This window comes from Balaenoptera physalus (genome assembly GCF_965194825.1).
Source record: "Balaenoptera physalus genome assembly, chromosome: 19".
Lineage (NCBI taxonomy): Eukaryota > Metazoa > Chordata > Mammalia > Artiodactyla > Balaenopteridae > Balaenoptera > Balaenoptera physalus.
This window is the reverse complement of record NC_138900.1, coordinates 10,272,492-10,287,857: the sequence shown is the minus strand read 5'-3', so window position 1 is coordinate 10,287,857 and position 15,366 is coordinate 10,272,492. Positions and strand designations below refer to the sequence as shown.

The 15,366-nt window shown below is 54.5% G+C and overlaps 2 protein-coding genes across 7 annotated transcripts; one reads left to right on the top strand and one right to left on the bottom strand.

Annotated features, from left to right (window-relative positions):
• Positions 1-170: 170 nt before the first annotated feature.
• On the bottom strand, positions 171-3,928 carry ZNF296 (zinc finger protein 296; the record flags this gene model as incomplete). The annotated part of the gene is made up of 3 exons (XM_082438783.1): positions 171-1,246; positions 3,240-3,389; positions 3,631-3,928. 3 exons carry the CDS (start codon positions 3,926-3,928, stop codon positions 270-272), a joined length of 1,425 nt encoding a protein of 474 aa, XP_082294909.1. The 3' UTR covers positions 171-269.
• GEMIN7 (gem nuclear organelle associated protein 7) lies at positions 3,225-14,185 on the top strand. Of its 6 annotated transcripts, XM_082438873.1 has the most exons (3): positions 6,689-7,401; positions 10,248-10,881; positions 13,491-14,185. In XM_082438873.1, exon 3 carries the CDS (start codon positions 13,499-13,501, stop codon positions 13,883-13,885), a length of 387 nt encoding a protein of 128 aa, XP_082294999.1. In that variant the 5' UTR covers positions 6,689-7,401; positions 10,248-10,881; positions 13,491-13,498; the 3' UTR covers positions 13,886-14,185. The 6 variants fall into 6 exon arrangements, with proteins under 6 accessions (XP_082294998.1, XP_082294997.1, XP_082294996.1 ...); XM_082438872.1 differs by lacking the exons at positions 6,689-7,401; positions 10,248-10,881 and adding an exon at positions 3,225-3,349; XM_082438871.1 differs by lacking the exons at positions 6,689-7,401; positions 10,248-10,881 and adding an exon at positions 3,873-3,997.
• Positions 14,186-15,366: the final 1,181 nt, after the last annotated feature.

The following is a 15,366-nucleotide window of genomic DNA, read 5'->3' as shown; positions in this document are numbered from 1 at the left end:
ACCGGGAGCACAGCTTTCGGTGCCAGTCCTGCTGTGCCCCGGGCACTGGGTGCTGGCCTTTCCCCTCACCCCCTCGTTCCAAACCGGTCTGTCCAGCTGTCCACCCCAAGGAGTGAAGCCTCCCGCCCCACCTCAGACACCCCAAGAAAGCCAGAGTCCAAACGCGTGTGTAACTGTGGGGAGGGAGGATTTACTCGCGGGGGAAGGACAGGGAGGTCACAGAAGTGGTTCACAGCAGTGCGGGGGACCGCAGGGGGCATTCCCGCGGCTCAGGCGTCCCCAACCACGTCGGGGTGCTTCTGCCGCAGGTGCTTGTCCAGGGTGGCCCGCAGGCCGAAGGGCACGCAGCAGTGGGGGCACTTGAAGCGGGGCCCGCCAGGCCCCAGGCCGTGCATGCGGCGGTGGCGGTTGAGTTTGCTGCTCTGGGCGCAGGCGTAGGAGCAGAGCTCGCAGGCGTAGGGCCGCTCGCCCGTGTGCGAGCGCCGGTGCACCGTCAGGTTGCTGCTGTTGGTGAAATGCTTCCCGCAGAACTCGCAGCTGCCCCCGGGCCCGGGCCCCCGGCTCTTGCCCGCTGGCTTCAGCGTCTTCTTGGGTGACGTCTTCTGGTTCTTCTCGGGGTCAGTTCTCTGCTCCTTGGTGTCAGCTCCCCAGCTGTCCACGCCGGGGCCCGCCTGGGCCCCACCGCCAGGAGCCCCAGGTTCCTGGACCCCCGCCGTGGCGGCTGCACCGGCCCCCTCTCCGCCGCTGCACGGGAGGATGCTGGCCGGGGCGGCGGCATGGGCGGCCGGCTCCGGAGGGGCGGCGGAGGCCTGCTCCTGACTGGCATCGGCCACGCAGGGGCTCTGGGGCCGTAGCTGCCGATGGGTCTTCTTGTGGCGGTTGAGCTTGCTGCTCTGGGCGCAGGCATAGGGACACTGGTCACAGGCGTAGGGCCGCTCGCCAGTGTGCGAGCGCATGTGCACCTTCAGGTTGCTGAAGGAGCTGAGGGTCTTCTTGCACACGGGGCAGGTGGGGCTCCGCCGGGCGGGACCCAGCCGGGGGCCCTTGGCCTCGGCTTCTGGCCCCGCCACCGCCGACACGGCAGCAGCCACCTCGGCCAGGCCCAGCAGCGGGGCCTCTGGGGTCTCGGGTTCCGTCTGGTAGATGGACAGTCCATGGTCCCACTGGGCGTGGCGCAGCAGTTTCCAGGCTCCCGTGAACTGTCGGCCGCAGCGGAGGCAGCTCAAGGCCTTCAGGTCCTCGCGTTCTGCAGAGAAGAGAAGGGCCAGGGGTTAGCGTGTCAGGCAAGTCAGAGCAGTTGCTGCTCACAGCTGCCGGCTGGACACCTGCTGGGGGAGAGGCTCTATTCCAGGAGCTGAGACGCAGCAGTAAGAGGCAAGACTCCCTGCCCACAGGAAGCTGGTGTTCAGAGAGGTGGGTGGACAGACAAGAAGCAAGGAAAATCCGTGCAGTGGATGATAAGTACTTGGGGATTTTCTTTGTGTTTGAAAAATCTTCAAGAAAAGGTAAAAGGTAGAGCAGAGTGATGGACGGGGGAGTGTTATTTTATACTGGGGTTAGGAAGGCCTTGCTGAGCAGGTGACCCAATTCAGTGTGCTAGGCACCTGCCAACCGCCACGCTCAGCTCCCTCTCACAACTTTCCTTCAAGACAGGAAATAAGACCTCCATTTTCCAGATGGGAAAACTGAGGCAAAGAGACCTTTCCCCAAGGTCACACAGCTAGGAATGGGTGGAGCTGGGGTTTCAATCCAGAAACCCAGGGAGTGGGAGATAGAGGTTTTCAAGAAAAACGATTGGTTTAATAATCGGAACAGCTCTTGATAACTGAGTGGGTTTCTGTGCCAGGGCCCAGGCTCCTGGGTCCCATGCGTGATCCCCTTTTCCTGCCTTACAGAAGAGGGGGCCAAGGTCTAAATGGGGAGAAGGCTTAGCAGCCACCTAGAGAGGTAGGGGTGTGGACAGTGTGCTAGGTTCCCCTCCCTCTGCATGGAACCCAGATTGAGAGTCCTCCAAATCAAGATACTCCAGGTACTGTCAGTAAGGTACTTCCAGATCTATTTGCCTTTATGTCTTGGATGGGGGTGGCTTTCCTGATGCAACACCAGGGTCAAGAGCATAGGTGGGGTTGGAGAGGGTCAGCCTGGCCTGACTTTCAGCTGGCTCTCCTGCTCCCTAGCTGTGTGACCTTGGGCAAGAAATACCCCTCTCTGAGCCTCAGTTTCCTCATTTTCTAGAATATGGGGATCCTAGGGGTCTTCTCCCTTTTAGACTTGCTGTGAGCTCAGAAGCAGCTAAGAGCTGTGGTCCATCAAGTCCTCAGTAAATATTAGCTGAGGTGTCCACAATTCTCCCAAGTCCAAGCACCTAAGAGTGTATTGTTCTAATGATCCCATCACAGCCCCTCCTTTGCCCACCAGGCTCTAACTCTACAGCTGAGCCAATCATAATTCCTCCTCCCCCCCTCCCACCACAGGACCCTCTCCCTGGCCCAGCCCTGAATATAATTCCATTTCTCACAAATCCCAGGAGCACATGGCCCAGAGACTGGAAATCTAGAGCTGTGGATGAGCCCCACAATCAACGCTGACCAAAAGCTCAGCTCGCCGTGAGTCTAGTACCAAGTTAAGAGTTTTAACTCCTACCCAAGGGGAGGAACCCAGGTATCCAGACACCCAGGACCTGGCTCAAAACAGGGCCTTCCCAGCATGCAAGGCTGGGAGATTCCATCAGGGAGGGAAAACCGAAGCCCCTTCCCTGGCTCTGAGCAAATGCCCAGCACCTCAATCAGAAGTGATAAAGAGGTGGAGGGGGTAACAACACCCCCCGGTCCAGCTGGCCTCAGCTCCCCTCCCCCAGGCCGCTGCCCTCCCCAGAGGTGCCCCCTGCTGCCACACTGGTCCAGCCACCTGGCCAGTTATTTCTGGCCAAGGGGAAGGAGAAGTGAAACCAGATTGGGGGTGTGTGTATGGCAAATCCCCAGACCAATCTTCTGGGGCTGGCCACACCCTGTGGGTGGCCCTGCTTCCCTGCCCAGCCCCCATCCTCACCCACCCCCCTCACCACCACTAGTCTCAGCCCTAGGACAGGGCAGGCTCTGGCCACGCCTAGGCTGCACCCGGTGGGGAGCCAGAAAGGGGAAGTAGTGCTCACTGCCCCGCCTGTCCAGGTCAGCCCCTTCTCCCACAGGAAGCTGGGCCCTTGAACTTGAGACCAGGGACTGCATTCCGGCTTTACTCACCTGAGCCGTGGCAGGGGCTGGGGCCTCTGAAGAGCTGACAGCCCAGCTTCTTGTGGTCCATGAAAGCAGTGATGGCCTCCAGCGGGAAGGTCTGCAGGCAGCGGCCGCAGGTCAACAGATCTGGGTGTTTGTCGGTCCACGGCTGGCGGTCTGCAGGGAGGAAGCGGGTGGTGAGCGTGGGGTGGGGCCAGAATGGGGCCTGGGGGTTCCGAGGGAGAGGGAAAACCCGAAGGTCAAAAGGGGGGCTGGAGGCCAGGACCCGGCGAGGAAAATAAGGCAGGGGCGGTAGTGCGGGGGTGGGGGGGCGGGGGTCGGTGCCCCGAGAAGGAGGTCCCACCCGAGAGAGAGAGGGGAGGGAGGCGGGCCCGGGGCAGGGGCAGGGGGTGCTCACCGTGAAGGTTCGGGGTCAACGGCGTCCACGGCGCCCACTGGTTGCGCAGGCCCAGGGCGTGGAAGAGGCCGCCAGCGGGCACGGGGCCGGGGGAGTGGCGGGGTTCGCCTTCGAACCGCCCCGGCGCGGGCATATCCTTCGGGTTGAAGGGCCCTAGCCGCCGGGCCTGTAGGGGCCGCGGGTCCGGCTCGGGCTTCACATCGATGAAGAGGTCCGGCATCTCCATCTCGTCGTCTGAGTTGGCGGCGGGAGCAGGCTCTCTTCGGCGAGGCATGCAGCCGGCCTTGCGGCGGGACATGGGTCACGGGCAGGCGGACTGGCGGGCGGAGGACTCGCGAGCCGTGCGCGCTCACACCGAGGCGCCCAGGTGAGTGACTGCGGCGACCCGCGGCGAACTCTCACACGTGCTGGCCCGGCCCGTGGCTCCGCCCACCGAGGCGGGGCCTGACGCGAGAGGACTGCCCCACCCTCAGCCAAACTTAATCTGGACCGTGCCCCCTGCGTTTCTCTAAGTGATCAAATCTTAACCATAACGAGTTCACACAGCCACGCATAGAAACAGCTATTCCTGATCCCGTTTTCGGGCTGGTGGAAACTGAGGCACAAGGTGCCCACACACACCCCCAAGCGAGAAAATGGTAGGGGCCACGTTTCTACCTAGGCGCCTGATAGTAATCTGGTCTGTTCCATTAAACGCATTACAATAAAAGTTCCCTGGGCAAACATTGATTGAGCGCCTACTATGCACCAGGTTCTGGACCAAGTACTGGGGATGCAGCAGGGTACAAAACACAATAACCCTGGCCTCATGCAGTTTATTCGTTCAGGGAGACAGGACTCTCAACAAGATAACTATGTAAAATACAGAGTGCCTTCCGTGACACCTGTCATGGAGAAAAAAAAAAAAAAATCCAGGAAGGATTATAAAGGGATAGGATTACTGGGGTGACGGGTGGGCCTCAACTTTCTCCCCATGCCGGGCCTGTGTATTCGAGGAGTTCTGTAGTGATTAAGTTCTGTATTGATTGAGTTCTGTGAGAAAACGAGGCCAGCTCCAAGGGCGTCTTTTGACCACTTTAGAGTCTTTGGCTTTTCTGAGATGGAAGCCCTGGGAAGGTTTTGAGCAGAGGAGGGTCGTGATCATATACATTGACTCTGCTCTTAGACCTGGGATCGTCTTTAAAACCAAATAGCCAACTGTCTTGCCTCCCTCGGATGGGGCCTCCTCCAACTTCCCTCCTCAAAGCTGCTCTCTCTGATCACTATTTGAAGTGGCATCAACACCCTGCCCCACCCTTCAACCCTGCAAGTTTTCTTTTCTTCCTGGCACCAACCACATAAGATCTAGAACTGTTTGTTTACTGTCCTCTCACCCCTTCCCCCAACACAAGCCCCCTGAGGTCAGGGCCAGGGTCAGTCCGCCCCTGCCGTGTCCCCAAGCCCAGCACTGAGGGAATTTCACATGCTAATCTCCGCTGCAGGCCTGAGGGTTCCTCATATTGTTATTCAGGTCTCAGCTCAATTGTCCTCCAGAGAGCAGAGGACCTCCCTGACCACAGGATCTAAAGGAGCCCCACCCTGCTGAAGGCCTTACAATTTACACTTCATGACCTCCATCTGTCCCCAGTTCCCTCCTGGGCCTCAGGTTTCCCATCTGTTACCTAAGGTGGCTTCTTCAGTGCCACCTCCCCTGACCACCCAACCTCCCCCAACCCTGCCACCCATTATCCCATTGCCCTTATTTTATTCCTTTTACATCCTTGTCAAGCCCTGAAGGATCTTGTCGATGTATTTGTTCATGTAATAACCTGTGGTGTCCCTCTCAGCCTCCCTAGATGTAGGTTCTGAGATGGCAGGAGCCAAGTCTGTCTTGTTCACAAATAGAGCCCCTAATCGTTCATAGTTCAGTTAACAAATTGTGTATTGAGCTCCTGCTATGTGCATTCTTTCAATAGATATTTGCAGAGGGTCTGCGTACCAGGCACTGGGTCTTGGGGGTCCGCAGGGAAGCCAAGGCCCACAGGGCCCTGCCTTACTGAAACCGTGTGGAAGAAGTGAATTCTGAGCCCAGAGCAGCGCGTTTCCACCTCAGGCCATACATTTTGCCTTTCAGGACCTCAGTTTCCCCCTGTGTAAAATGGGGCTGCGGGGAGGGCTGCAGGACCAAGTGACCGCCTCTGGTCTCTCCCAGCTGCTGCTCTCCAAGGCTTTTGCCTGGTGCGTGGCTGCTGAGAGCATGATCAAGTAGGGAAGGTGGGGTTCGGACTGGAGGTACGGGGTAAGAGTGTGCACGTGTAGGGGGATGGAGGTGCCAAGTCCGATCTGCGCTTAACTCAGACGGGAGGCGCTTCAACTTCTTCTTCTGTAAAATGGGCATCCTGGACGTCCCCACCTCGCAGACTGGTGGATCAGCTCTAAGCGCTGGGCCAAGCCGCTGGCGGGGTGGCGCCCGGGTCTGTGCTGGCTTCCGAGCCCGCGAGCCCGCCCGAGACCACGTGGGGCGGTGGCGGCGCGGGCGGAACCCAGGCTCGGCGGCTCGCGGCCCGCCCGGGCCTCTGCAGCTAGGGCGCCGGCGGAAGTAAGGGCTTCAGCCGCTGCGGACCTCGGTGAGTGTGGGATTGTTGCTGGTGGGTCGCGAGCACTTTCCCGTTCCCCGGAATCGGCCCCGGGACGCCCACCCGCGTGCAAGACCGGGAGTGGCGGCAAGAGTCAAGTCCGCGCCTGCAACGCCGGCTGCTGGGACGTTCTGGTCCCCGAACGCCTGCACCCGGGACTCTGGTTCCGAACGCAGCAGCGCACACATCCCCGCGCCCGGGGTGGGGGTGGGGGTGGGGGCGGAATGCACCCCCTCGGGAAAACAATAACGACGACGATATTATAACAGTAATAACGGCTGCGGTCTTCAGACTCCCGCCTTTCCTGGAGTGGAATCGCTCGCCTAATCTGAGCCGGGAGGTGGGAAGAACGTCCAGCCCAGCGGGGAGTGGGAAGTGGATGCCTGAGGGCCGGGAGGACCTACTTAGTGTAAGAAAAGGAGAGCGATGCGTGGCCAGGGCGGAATTGAAAGGAAACTGACCGGCCCAGTGGGCGGAGGTTTGGGGGGTGGGATTCTGCGTTTGGGGTCCCGATCCTCACGGGGGAGGGTGTGGCCCATTTAACTAATTTGCATCCAGACGGGGCCCACCCATGAGGTGGGTGTAGGCTGGTCAGTATCTCGGTTAAGCTGGTAACTCAGCTGGTTCTCTACCTGGCAACTGAAGGGTTAGTTTGTCCACTGAACGAATCGTTCCCATTTTCTAGAAAGTGAGCACTGAGGCCCCAGGGACGGAAGTCTGTGAATCTCCTGGCCCTGCCATTGACCAAAGCGATGGGCGCTTTAGTTTTTCTAGTGGGAAAGGGGTTTGGACATTTTTTCCTGAAACCTGGGCAGGAAATCCTTGGCTTGGAGACTTGACAGGATAAAGGACTCTCAGGCTTGGTCACCAGGGAGAATGGATAATGCCTGCTTTTGCTGTGTTGGGCACACCCTATGCGACCTTTCTCAAACCTGTTTCTTATCAGGTCACACCTTGACTCCCAAACCTCCAACGGCTCCCCTATGCTGGCTGAAAAAACTGCCCTTTTGCATAGGGCAGGGGTGATGGCCCTGACTCTGTTATCAGACCAGCCGGGGTTGGCTCCCTTTTCCTGCCAATCAAAAGCTTGCACCCAGTCAATGATCTGGCATCGTCCAGCTTCAGTTTCCTCTTCGGGAAAATGGGGCTTGTGCAGGTATGACCAAATCTTTTTTTTTTTTTCCTCCCTAATGGAGAAAATATGACTAACATGTTTAATTAGTCATGTAATTAAACATGTTTAATTTTGTTTTATCCAGGGATTGAACATAACTCTTTGGCCACTTGCATAATTCCCATCAGTCCTTCATTAAGTACTAGCCCTAGAGAGGAAGGAGAGTGTTTCTCCTGAAATACTTAAGTGTTAACCTACGTTGGGAGAAAGCCCTGGGAGCTGATGACCCTTGACTAAACTGGGAACGCAGTGGTCAGATACATTAGAAAATGTATATATCCCTTAATCTCATTCACAGCTGTAGTGATGAGATAATGAAAATGTAGCAATCCCATTAATTCCATTCACTGTGGTCTTGCCCATCTGGCACAAACCAGGGAGTCTTCCTCGGCTTTGCTCAGTCCATTAGCAAATAGTGAGGGCTCTCAACCCTCAAAAGATAGCCTAATCCAATCACTTCTCCCCACGCCGCCCCCCCCCACCCTGTCCCAGACGCCTGTCATCTTCCACACCACCCACTGCAGTGGCTTCCTCACCAGGCTGTCTGCTTCTCCCTTTGCCCCTCCCAGTCCATTCTTTCTTGCAGCAGGCCGAGGGATCCCGTGATTACCGGAAATCAGACCCTTGCCCCTCCTCTGCTCAGAACCAGCCCCTGGAGAGACCCAAGTCCTCAAGCCCCTGCACATTCTGCCCTTGCCCCAGCCTCCTGCATACTGGCCTCCTTGCTGTGCCTCAGTCTCCCTTCCATGGGCTTTGCATTTGCTGCTCCCTCGAACTGGAATGCTTTCCCCCCAGATCTCCACATGGCTCAATTCCTCATTTCATTCTGGTCTTTGCTCCAAAGTAACCTTATCAGAGAGATCTTTCCTGAGCCCCTTCCTGGAAACCAACTTTTACCCCCCCAGGCAGGGCCAGGTGTCTGCTCTGGCCTCCTGAGGCCCCCGGGCTCCTTCATTCCAGCCCTGCCCACTCTGGGTCGTCATTGTCTGGAGACCTAGTGTGTGTCATCCACTGGACTGTGAGCCCAGGAGGGCAGGGCTGGGCTCTTTCACTCCCAGCTGCGTCTCTAGCACCACCCAGCATGGGCCAGGCACAGAGCAGGCACTCAGATAACAGGGGGAGTGAATCCTTCCACAAATGTTCACTGAGTCCCCCCCTGGTTGCCAGGCCCTAATTGGGGCTGGGGATGGAGTTGTGAAGTAATCAGATATGTCCCTTCTCTCGAAGGCTTATGTTCTGTGGCAGAACAGACAGCACATAGGCAAACAAGTAAATGCATATTGTCAGGAGGTGATAGTGCTGTGGAAAAAAAAGATACTGCAGGGTGAAAGGGCTATTATTTTCCTCCCTGTAAAGATGATGTTTGAGCAGCGAGCTGAATGAAGTAAGGGAGGAAGGTGAGTCATGTATCTAGAAATATATATATGTCTCCCAATTGGAAGAGGGTTCCAGGCAGTAAGAACAGCATGTGCAAAGGCCCTGAGGCAGGAATGTGCTTGGCATTTTCAGGTGGCCAAAGGGTAGAAGGGTGGGAGATGAGGTCAGAGAGGTGACAGGGCCTTGTAGCCATCGTGAGGACTTTTGCTTTTGCGCTGGGTGGGGTAGGAGCCATGGGAGGGCTCTGAGCGGAGGAGGGGTGTGATCAGACTTAGTTCTAACAGGAAGATCCCTCTGACAGCCGTGTGGGGAACAGACTGGGGTGAAGGTGGAGGCCAGGAGCCCAGTGGGAAGGCTACTGAAATAGTCCAGGTGGGAGGTGATGGTGGCTAGACCAAGGAAGGGGCAGAGTAGGGGTGGTGAGAAGTTCCCGGATTCTGGATGCAGTTTTGAGGGTGGAGCTGACAAACTTGACTGAAGGATTGGATGTGGGTGGGAGAGAAAGCTAAGAGTCCAGGATACTGCGGATGTCCTTTGCCTGTGTGATCAGCAACCTCCCCCTGAAAGATCTTCCTGACAGCCCTAGGAGGTCTTTTTTTAATGTTTCATTTCACGGATGAGGAACCGGAGCAGGTAGGCTGCTCCTAGAGTTGCAGTGATCTGCCCAGACCCCTTGTAGTGAATCTGGGAGGGCTGGGACCCACCCGCTCTCCCCCAGACCACACCCTCAGCCCCTATGCCAGGTGGTGAGCTGTGGCCTGCCGCAGGTTCTTGTATGGCTCGAGAGCTAAGAGTGGGTTTTGCATTTTTAAGTGGTTGGAAAACTAAAAAAATCTTTTGTGGCACATGAAAGTATATAAAATTCAATATCAGTGTCCCAATAAGTAAGGTTTTATTGGAGCACTGCCATGTTTCCACGTGTTTCTGTATTGTCTGGCCACTTTTCTGCTACTCTGGCAGAGTTGAGTAGTTGTGACAGAGACAGAGACAAGCCCTTGAAGCCTAAAATATTTACCATTGGGCCCTTTACAAAGGAGATTTGCTGACCTTTGCTATATGTTCTGCTAATAATATTTGGGCCAGCAGCGGGGGTGTCCTATCAGGAAGACTTGGCAGGTAGTCACACAGGGGCTGGAAAAGATCCGGGTCAGGGACAGAAAGAGGTTTGGAGAGTGCGTGACAGTAAGGCTAGGAGAGGGAGTTCAGATTCCTGAGGGAGGATCTAACATTTTTTAAGGGGCATGGAAGCATTCCGATATGTCCCTTCCTTTTTAAAACTAGAATTTCAAAATTCTTTTGAAAAGATTATACAGATTCAAAACGGATCCAAATTCAAACAGAATTTAAAAGGTAAAAAAAGGTAGACAGCTAAAAGTCTCCACCCCGGGCCCTCCATGGGCTGAATGACCCACGTACGTTTGCAGTTTTTTTGTCTGTTTGTTTGGTTTTAGGCCGTGCCACGCGGCTTGCAGGATCTTTGTTCCCCAACCAGGGATCGAACCCAGGCCTCCAGCAGTGGAAGCGCCGAGTCCTAACCACTGGACTGCCAGGGAGGTGCCTGTTTGCAGTTTTCACAGAGACCGTCAAGCTGTCCCTCTTTGAGTGTCCGTGAGGCTGTGAATATGTTCACGTGTTCAGCAGTCATTGTTACCCACCCTCCATCTGTTTGTCTGCATCAGTGGTTCTGAACCAGAGATGATTTTTTTTTTTTTTTTTGTCCCCCAGGGGACATTTGGCAATATATGGAGATCTTTTTTTTTAAAAAAATGGCTTTATTGGGTTGTAATTCTCCTACCAAACTATTCACCAGTGGAGACATTTTTGGTTGTCGCAGCTTGGGGCAAGGGTGGGGCCTGCATCTAGCGTGTAGAGGCCAGGGATGCTGCCGAAACCCTACACCTATGCACAGGACAGCACCTTACAACGCGACAAAGAATGGTCCAGGCCCAGCTGTCAATAGTGCCAAAGTTGAGAAGCCTTGGTCCATTGCTCTGCAGGATCCTTTCTTGCAAGGAGCTGACAGTTGAGCTCCAGAGACAGGAAGAGGCTCACAAGAAAAAGGACAATCCCAATCACCCCTGTACGGTGAGTGGCCCTGGGATGGGACGCTGGGTGCCTGATACGTGTCAGTCACTTCAGTTAATCACTTTAGAGAAGAGGGGACTGAGCCACAGGGAGGGGAGGGGTGCAGCTGCCTGAAACTTAGGTCCTTCTCTCCCTCTCCTCCTGCTCACAAAGCCAGCATCTCCCTGCATGCAATCAACAGCAGTGCAGTGGCGGAGGAGGGTGAATTAAGAGTTTGGGATTAACATATCACACTACTATATGTAAAACAGATAACCAACAAGGACCTACTGTATAGCACAGGGAACTATACTCAATATTCTGTAATAACCTATAAGAGAAAAGAATCTGAAAAAGAATATATATATATATATACACATATATATATATAACTGAATCGGTTTGCTGTACACCTGAAACTAACACAACATTGTAAACCAACTATACTTCAATAAAAACAAACCCCCAAAAAACAAACAAAAAAAACCCAAACCAACAACAACAAAAAAACCCAAAAAAACCCCCAAACACCTCAGTGCAGTGACATGTAGTATGTTCCAGGCCAGTGCTTAACTTGCACGTTTGTTAGGTCATTTAGTCCCCGTGACAACCGTCAGGTTGGTCCTCCTATCACCCCCATTTTACAGATGGGGAAACTGAGGCACAGACCGTTTAAGCAACTTACCCTAGGTCACACAGCAATACTGATACTAACACAGTCAATATTCAACTGTAACTAACTTTTATGGAGAACCTAGTACCTAATAGGCCCTGTCCTGCATGAGCCTGTTGAATCCTGATAACGAGGCGAGGTGGCCGGCCGTTGGTGCCATTCCTCCACACAATGGAAGAGGAAACTGTCTCTTGCTTGAGGTCACCCAGCTAAGCAGGCCTGGGAGCTCACTCTCCACTCCATTCATTCCAGCAGAAACAGTATTTAAGGAGCCTGGTCCCTGTGCCACGTAGTGTTCAGGAGCCGGGGGCACAGCCGTGCGAAGAAAGCAAGGTCACTGCCTGTGGGGAGGCAGCCATCTTGCAGGGAGAAAGACCGCAAGCAGAAAAATAAATAGACAACGTCATGTGCAGCAGTGGTGTGTGCGACAAAGAATGAGGAAGCCCGTTTGGATGGAGGGGACTGAGGGGTAGATCTTGAAGGCAGGGTGGTCAGGGAAGGGGAGAGGAGGTACAGGCAGGGGGAACCGCAAGTACCAGGGCCCACCAAGGGGCCGCGCCAGGCGTGCCTGAGGCCCAGCGAGGAGGCCAGTGTGGCCAGGTGGAGAGGGTAAGCGCCGTGCTCGGCGGGCGAGGGTGCTGGCGGGATCCGGAGCACTCGGGGCCTTGAGGACTGTGGTGAGGACTTTGGCTTTGACTCTGAGCAAGACAGAAGCCAGGGGAGGGCTCCGAGCAGAGGAGGGACGCGATCTGACTCAGGTGTTAACAGGGTCCCTCTGGCCGTGTGTGCGGACAAACTGGCAGGGGGTGAAGGTGGAATTGGGAGTCCCATGAGGAGTTGACTTCAGTAGTCCAGGCAGGAAGTGACGGTGGCTGGACCGAGATGTTGGCAGTGGACAGAGTGAGAACTATCAGGTTGTGAATACATATACACATATTTTTTAAATTAAAAAAAAAATATTTTCCCCCTGAGTATTTCTTTTTTTTTTTTTTTTGGCTGCCTCAGTTCCCCGACCAGGGATTGAACCCCGGCCACTGTAGTGAAAGTGCCAGATCCTAACCACTAGACCACCAGGGAACTTACACCCCCCCACCCCCCCACCCAAGTATTTCTTTCTTTGTCTTTTATGATCTTGATATTTTTGAAGAACAGGATAATTTTTTTTTTCTTTGTAGAATGTCCCTCAATTTGAGTTGCCTCATGATTAGATTCAGGTCATCCGTTTTTGGCAGGAATACCACAGAAGTGGTGCCCTGTCCTCAGTGTATCACATCAGGATGCACATGGTGTTTGTCTTATTACTGCACGTGTTGGCTTTCATGCCTAAGTTAGGGTGGTGTCCACCAGGTTTCTCCACCATAAAGTTACTCTTTAGTCTTTACAAGGAATATCTTGTGAGGAGGTACTTTAAGACTTTGTAGATATCCTGGACCTTCTCAAACGTTCACTGACAAGTTTTAGCATCCATTGACAATTTTAGCTGCCGTTGTACGATGCGGATTTTTCCCTCTCCCCCTTTATGTATTTCTTCATTTATCTATTTACAGTAAGTATGGACTCATGGATTTGGCCCTTTCAAGCTGACTCCTATGTGACTGGGAATTTGTTTGGAAGATTGCATTTCATGACGGATTGGACGGGCTGTGTGTGAGAGAAGAGAGGAGGCCAGGACTTGTTCTTTTAGCAAATATATTTATTGCCAGGGACTGGGGATAAAGCTGTGATAAAAGCAGTGCAAAGGCCCTGCTCTCGTGGACCTCCTGAATGGTGGTGCCAGTTCCTGGGAAGAGGGGGGCTGGCTGAGCGATGGCACAGGTTTTAGGAGGGGGACTCAGGAATTGGGTTTTGGTCAGGTTAAGTGGAGATGGGGTAGACAGGCCTCCGCTCCCAGGCCTCCCTCTTCCTGTAGCCCCACACTCCCCATAATGGCTCCCTGCTCTTCTTCTTCACCCAACAGCCAGGATAATGCAGACTCCACTGACCATTCCTGTGCCTGTGCTCCGGCTCCCCCGGGGCCCTGATGGCTTGAGCCGAGGCTTTGCCCCCGACGGACGCAGAGCCCCCCTGAAACCGGAGGTTCCTGTAATCCCGGAGTCTCAAGAATCTCGGGAATCCCAGGAACAGCGGGCCCGAGCCGCCCTTCGGGAGCGCTACCTCCGCAGCCTGCTGGCCATGGTGGGGTGCCAGGTGAGCTTCACGTTGCACGAGGGTGTGCATGTGACCGCCCACTTCGGAGCCACTGACCTGGACGTGGCCAACTTCTACGTGTCGCAGCTGCAGACTCCGATAGGCGTGCAGGCTGAGGCGCTGCTCCGGTGTAGTGACATTATCTCATACACCTTCAAACCATAAAGATGTTATCGTGTTCATCTTTCTGCCTTGGGCATAGCCACAGTCTCCCAGGCCTCCATATGCTCCTGAGCTTGGACCTGTGGGCCCCAGAGAGTTCGGAACACCCTTGGAATTTTGAGCCAAGCTTCAAGCAACTCTGGCTTCTTGGGACAGTAAAATTCTGCGGCCCCAGGAGTTCTAGATCCTGTTGAAAGGAAGGCTCTACCTCACAGAACTCTAAACTGTACAGATACACGGGCCTCATGCCTGTTCCTGAAGATTCCGGGTGGAGAGAGGGAATAAAGGAAGGCAAATTGTCTAGTGGGAAATTGTCTGTTGAAGAGGCTGCAAAGTTCAGCCACCCTGGAAATACTCCCCTCCTGCCAAAGTACCAATTATCCCAGGAAAATTTGCCTCCTTTTTTTTTTTTTTTTTTTTTTTTTTTTTTAATGTACCCTATAGGGATTGAGCCAGATTTAGGGAGTAGAAGGGTGGCTATCCACGGGCTGAATCCCGTGGAGCTGGGCCAGGAAGGGGAGGACACGTCAAGGGAGTGGGAGGAACTCCGATAAAGGTGTGGTGATTGGACCTCCCCCTAGTCTCTGGGAACGCTGGAGCGACCTGGATGCTAGACTTGGGAGATTTGTACCTGATTTCTTTTTCGGGTGGTCTAGGATGTCCATAGCGAGTTACGCGGCTCGCATTGGGTCACATGGTCACGCGCAAGGGCTCCTCCTATTGCCTGTCCTCTGGGTGGGCAGATTCGCTTCCCCGCCCATACGGGGACTGGTTGGGACCTGTCTAACCCTGTGTGGCGGCACCACTGGGAAAAGGCAGAGGATTAAGGGTTAGGGTGAAACTTTGCCCTTTCTCCATTTCACCCCAGCTGTGTAGCGTGGCCGTCCGTATCACTCGCTTTACTTAGCCCCATTAGTAGTAGTCTTTCAGCAGATTTGTGTTTATTTATTTGGCCGCCTCGGGCGGCATGCGGGATCTTAGATTCCGGACCAGGGATCAAACCCTTGCCCCCTGCAGTGGAAGCGCAGAGTCCTAACCACTGGATCACCAGGGAATTCCCTCAGCAGATTTACTTTTAAAAAGTAATTTCGGCCCCCTTTGTAGTCCCATCTATTTAAGAAGGTAACTGAAGATTCCATTAAATATAGATGAGATTTGCTTTGTTCCTCCCCAGTCTTCAAAGTGCGGTGGCCAATGAAGTTGAATGAAGCATGTGGAGAGCCTCAGCTCCCATATGTCCATTCACGGAGCTACCTTTGGCGACTCCTGGGCCTAGCTTTCGAGTTGCCTAAGCAACGACGTCGCCTGCTCCTCCCCATGTGTCCTTTTTTGGTTTTAGCTCCACCTTCCCCGAGTTGCTTGTTGGGCTGGGATAGCGTGGAGAAAGTGCGGATGCGAATACTAAGCTACTGAATCGAGCCCTTGTGGGGGCGTGGCTTGAGTTCGTGCTAGTTCGTTACTGGCTCCGTGATCTACCTGGTCCA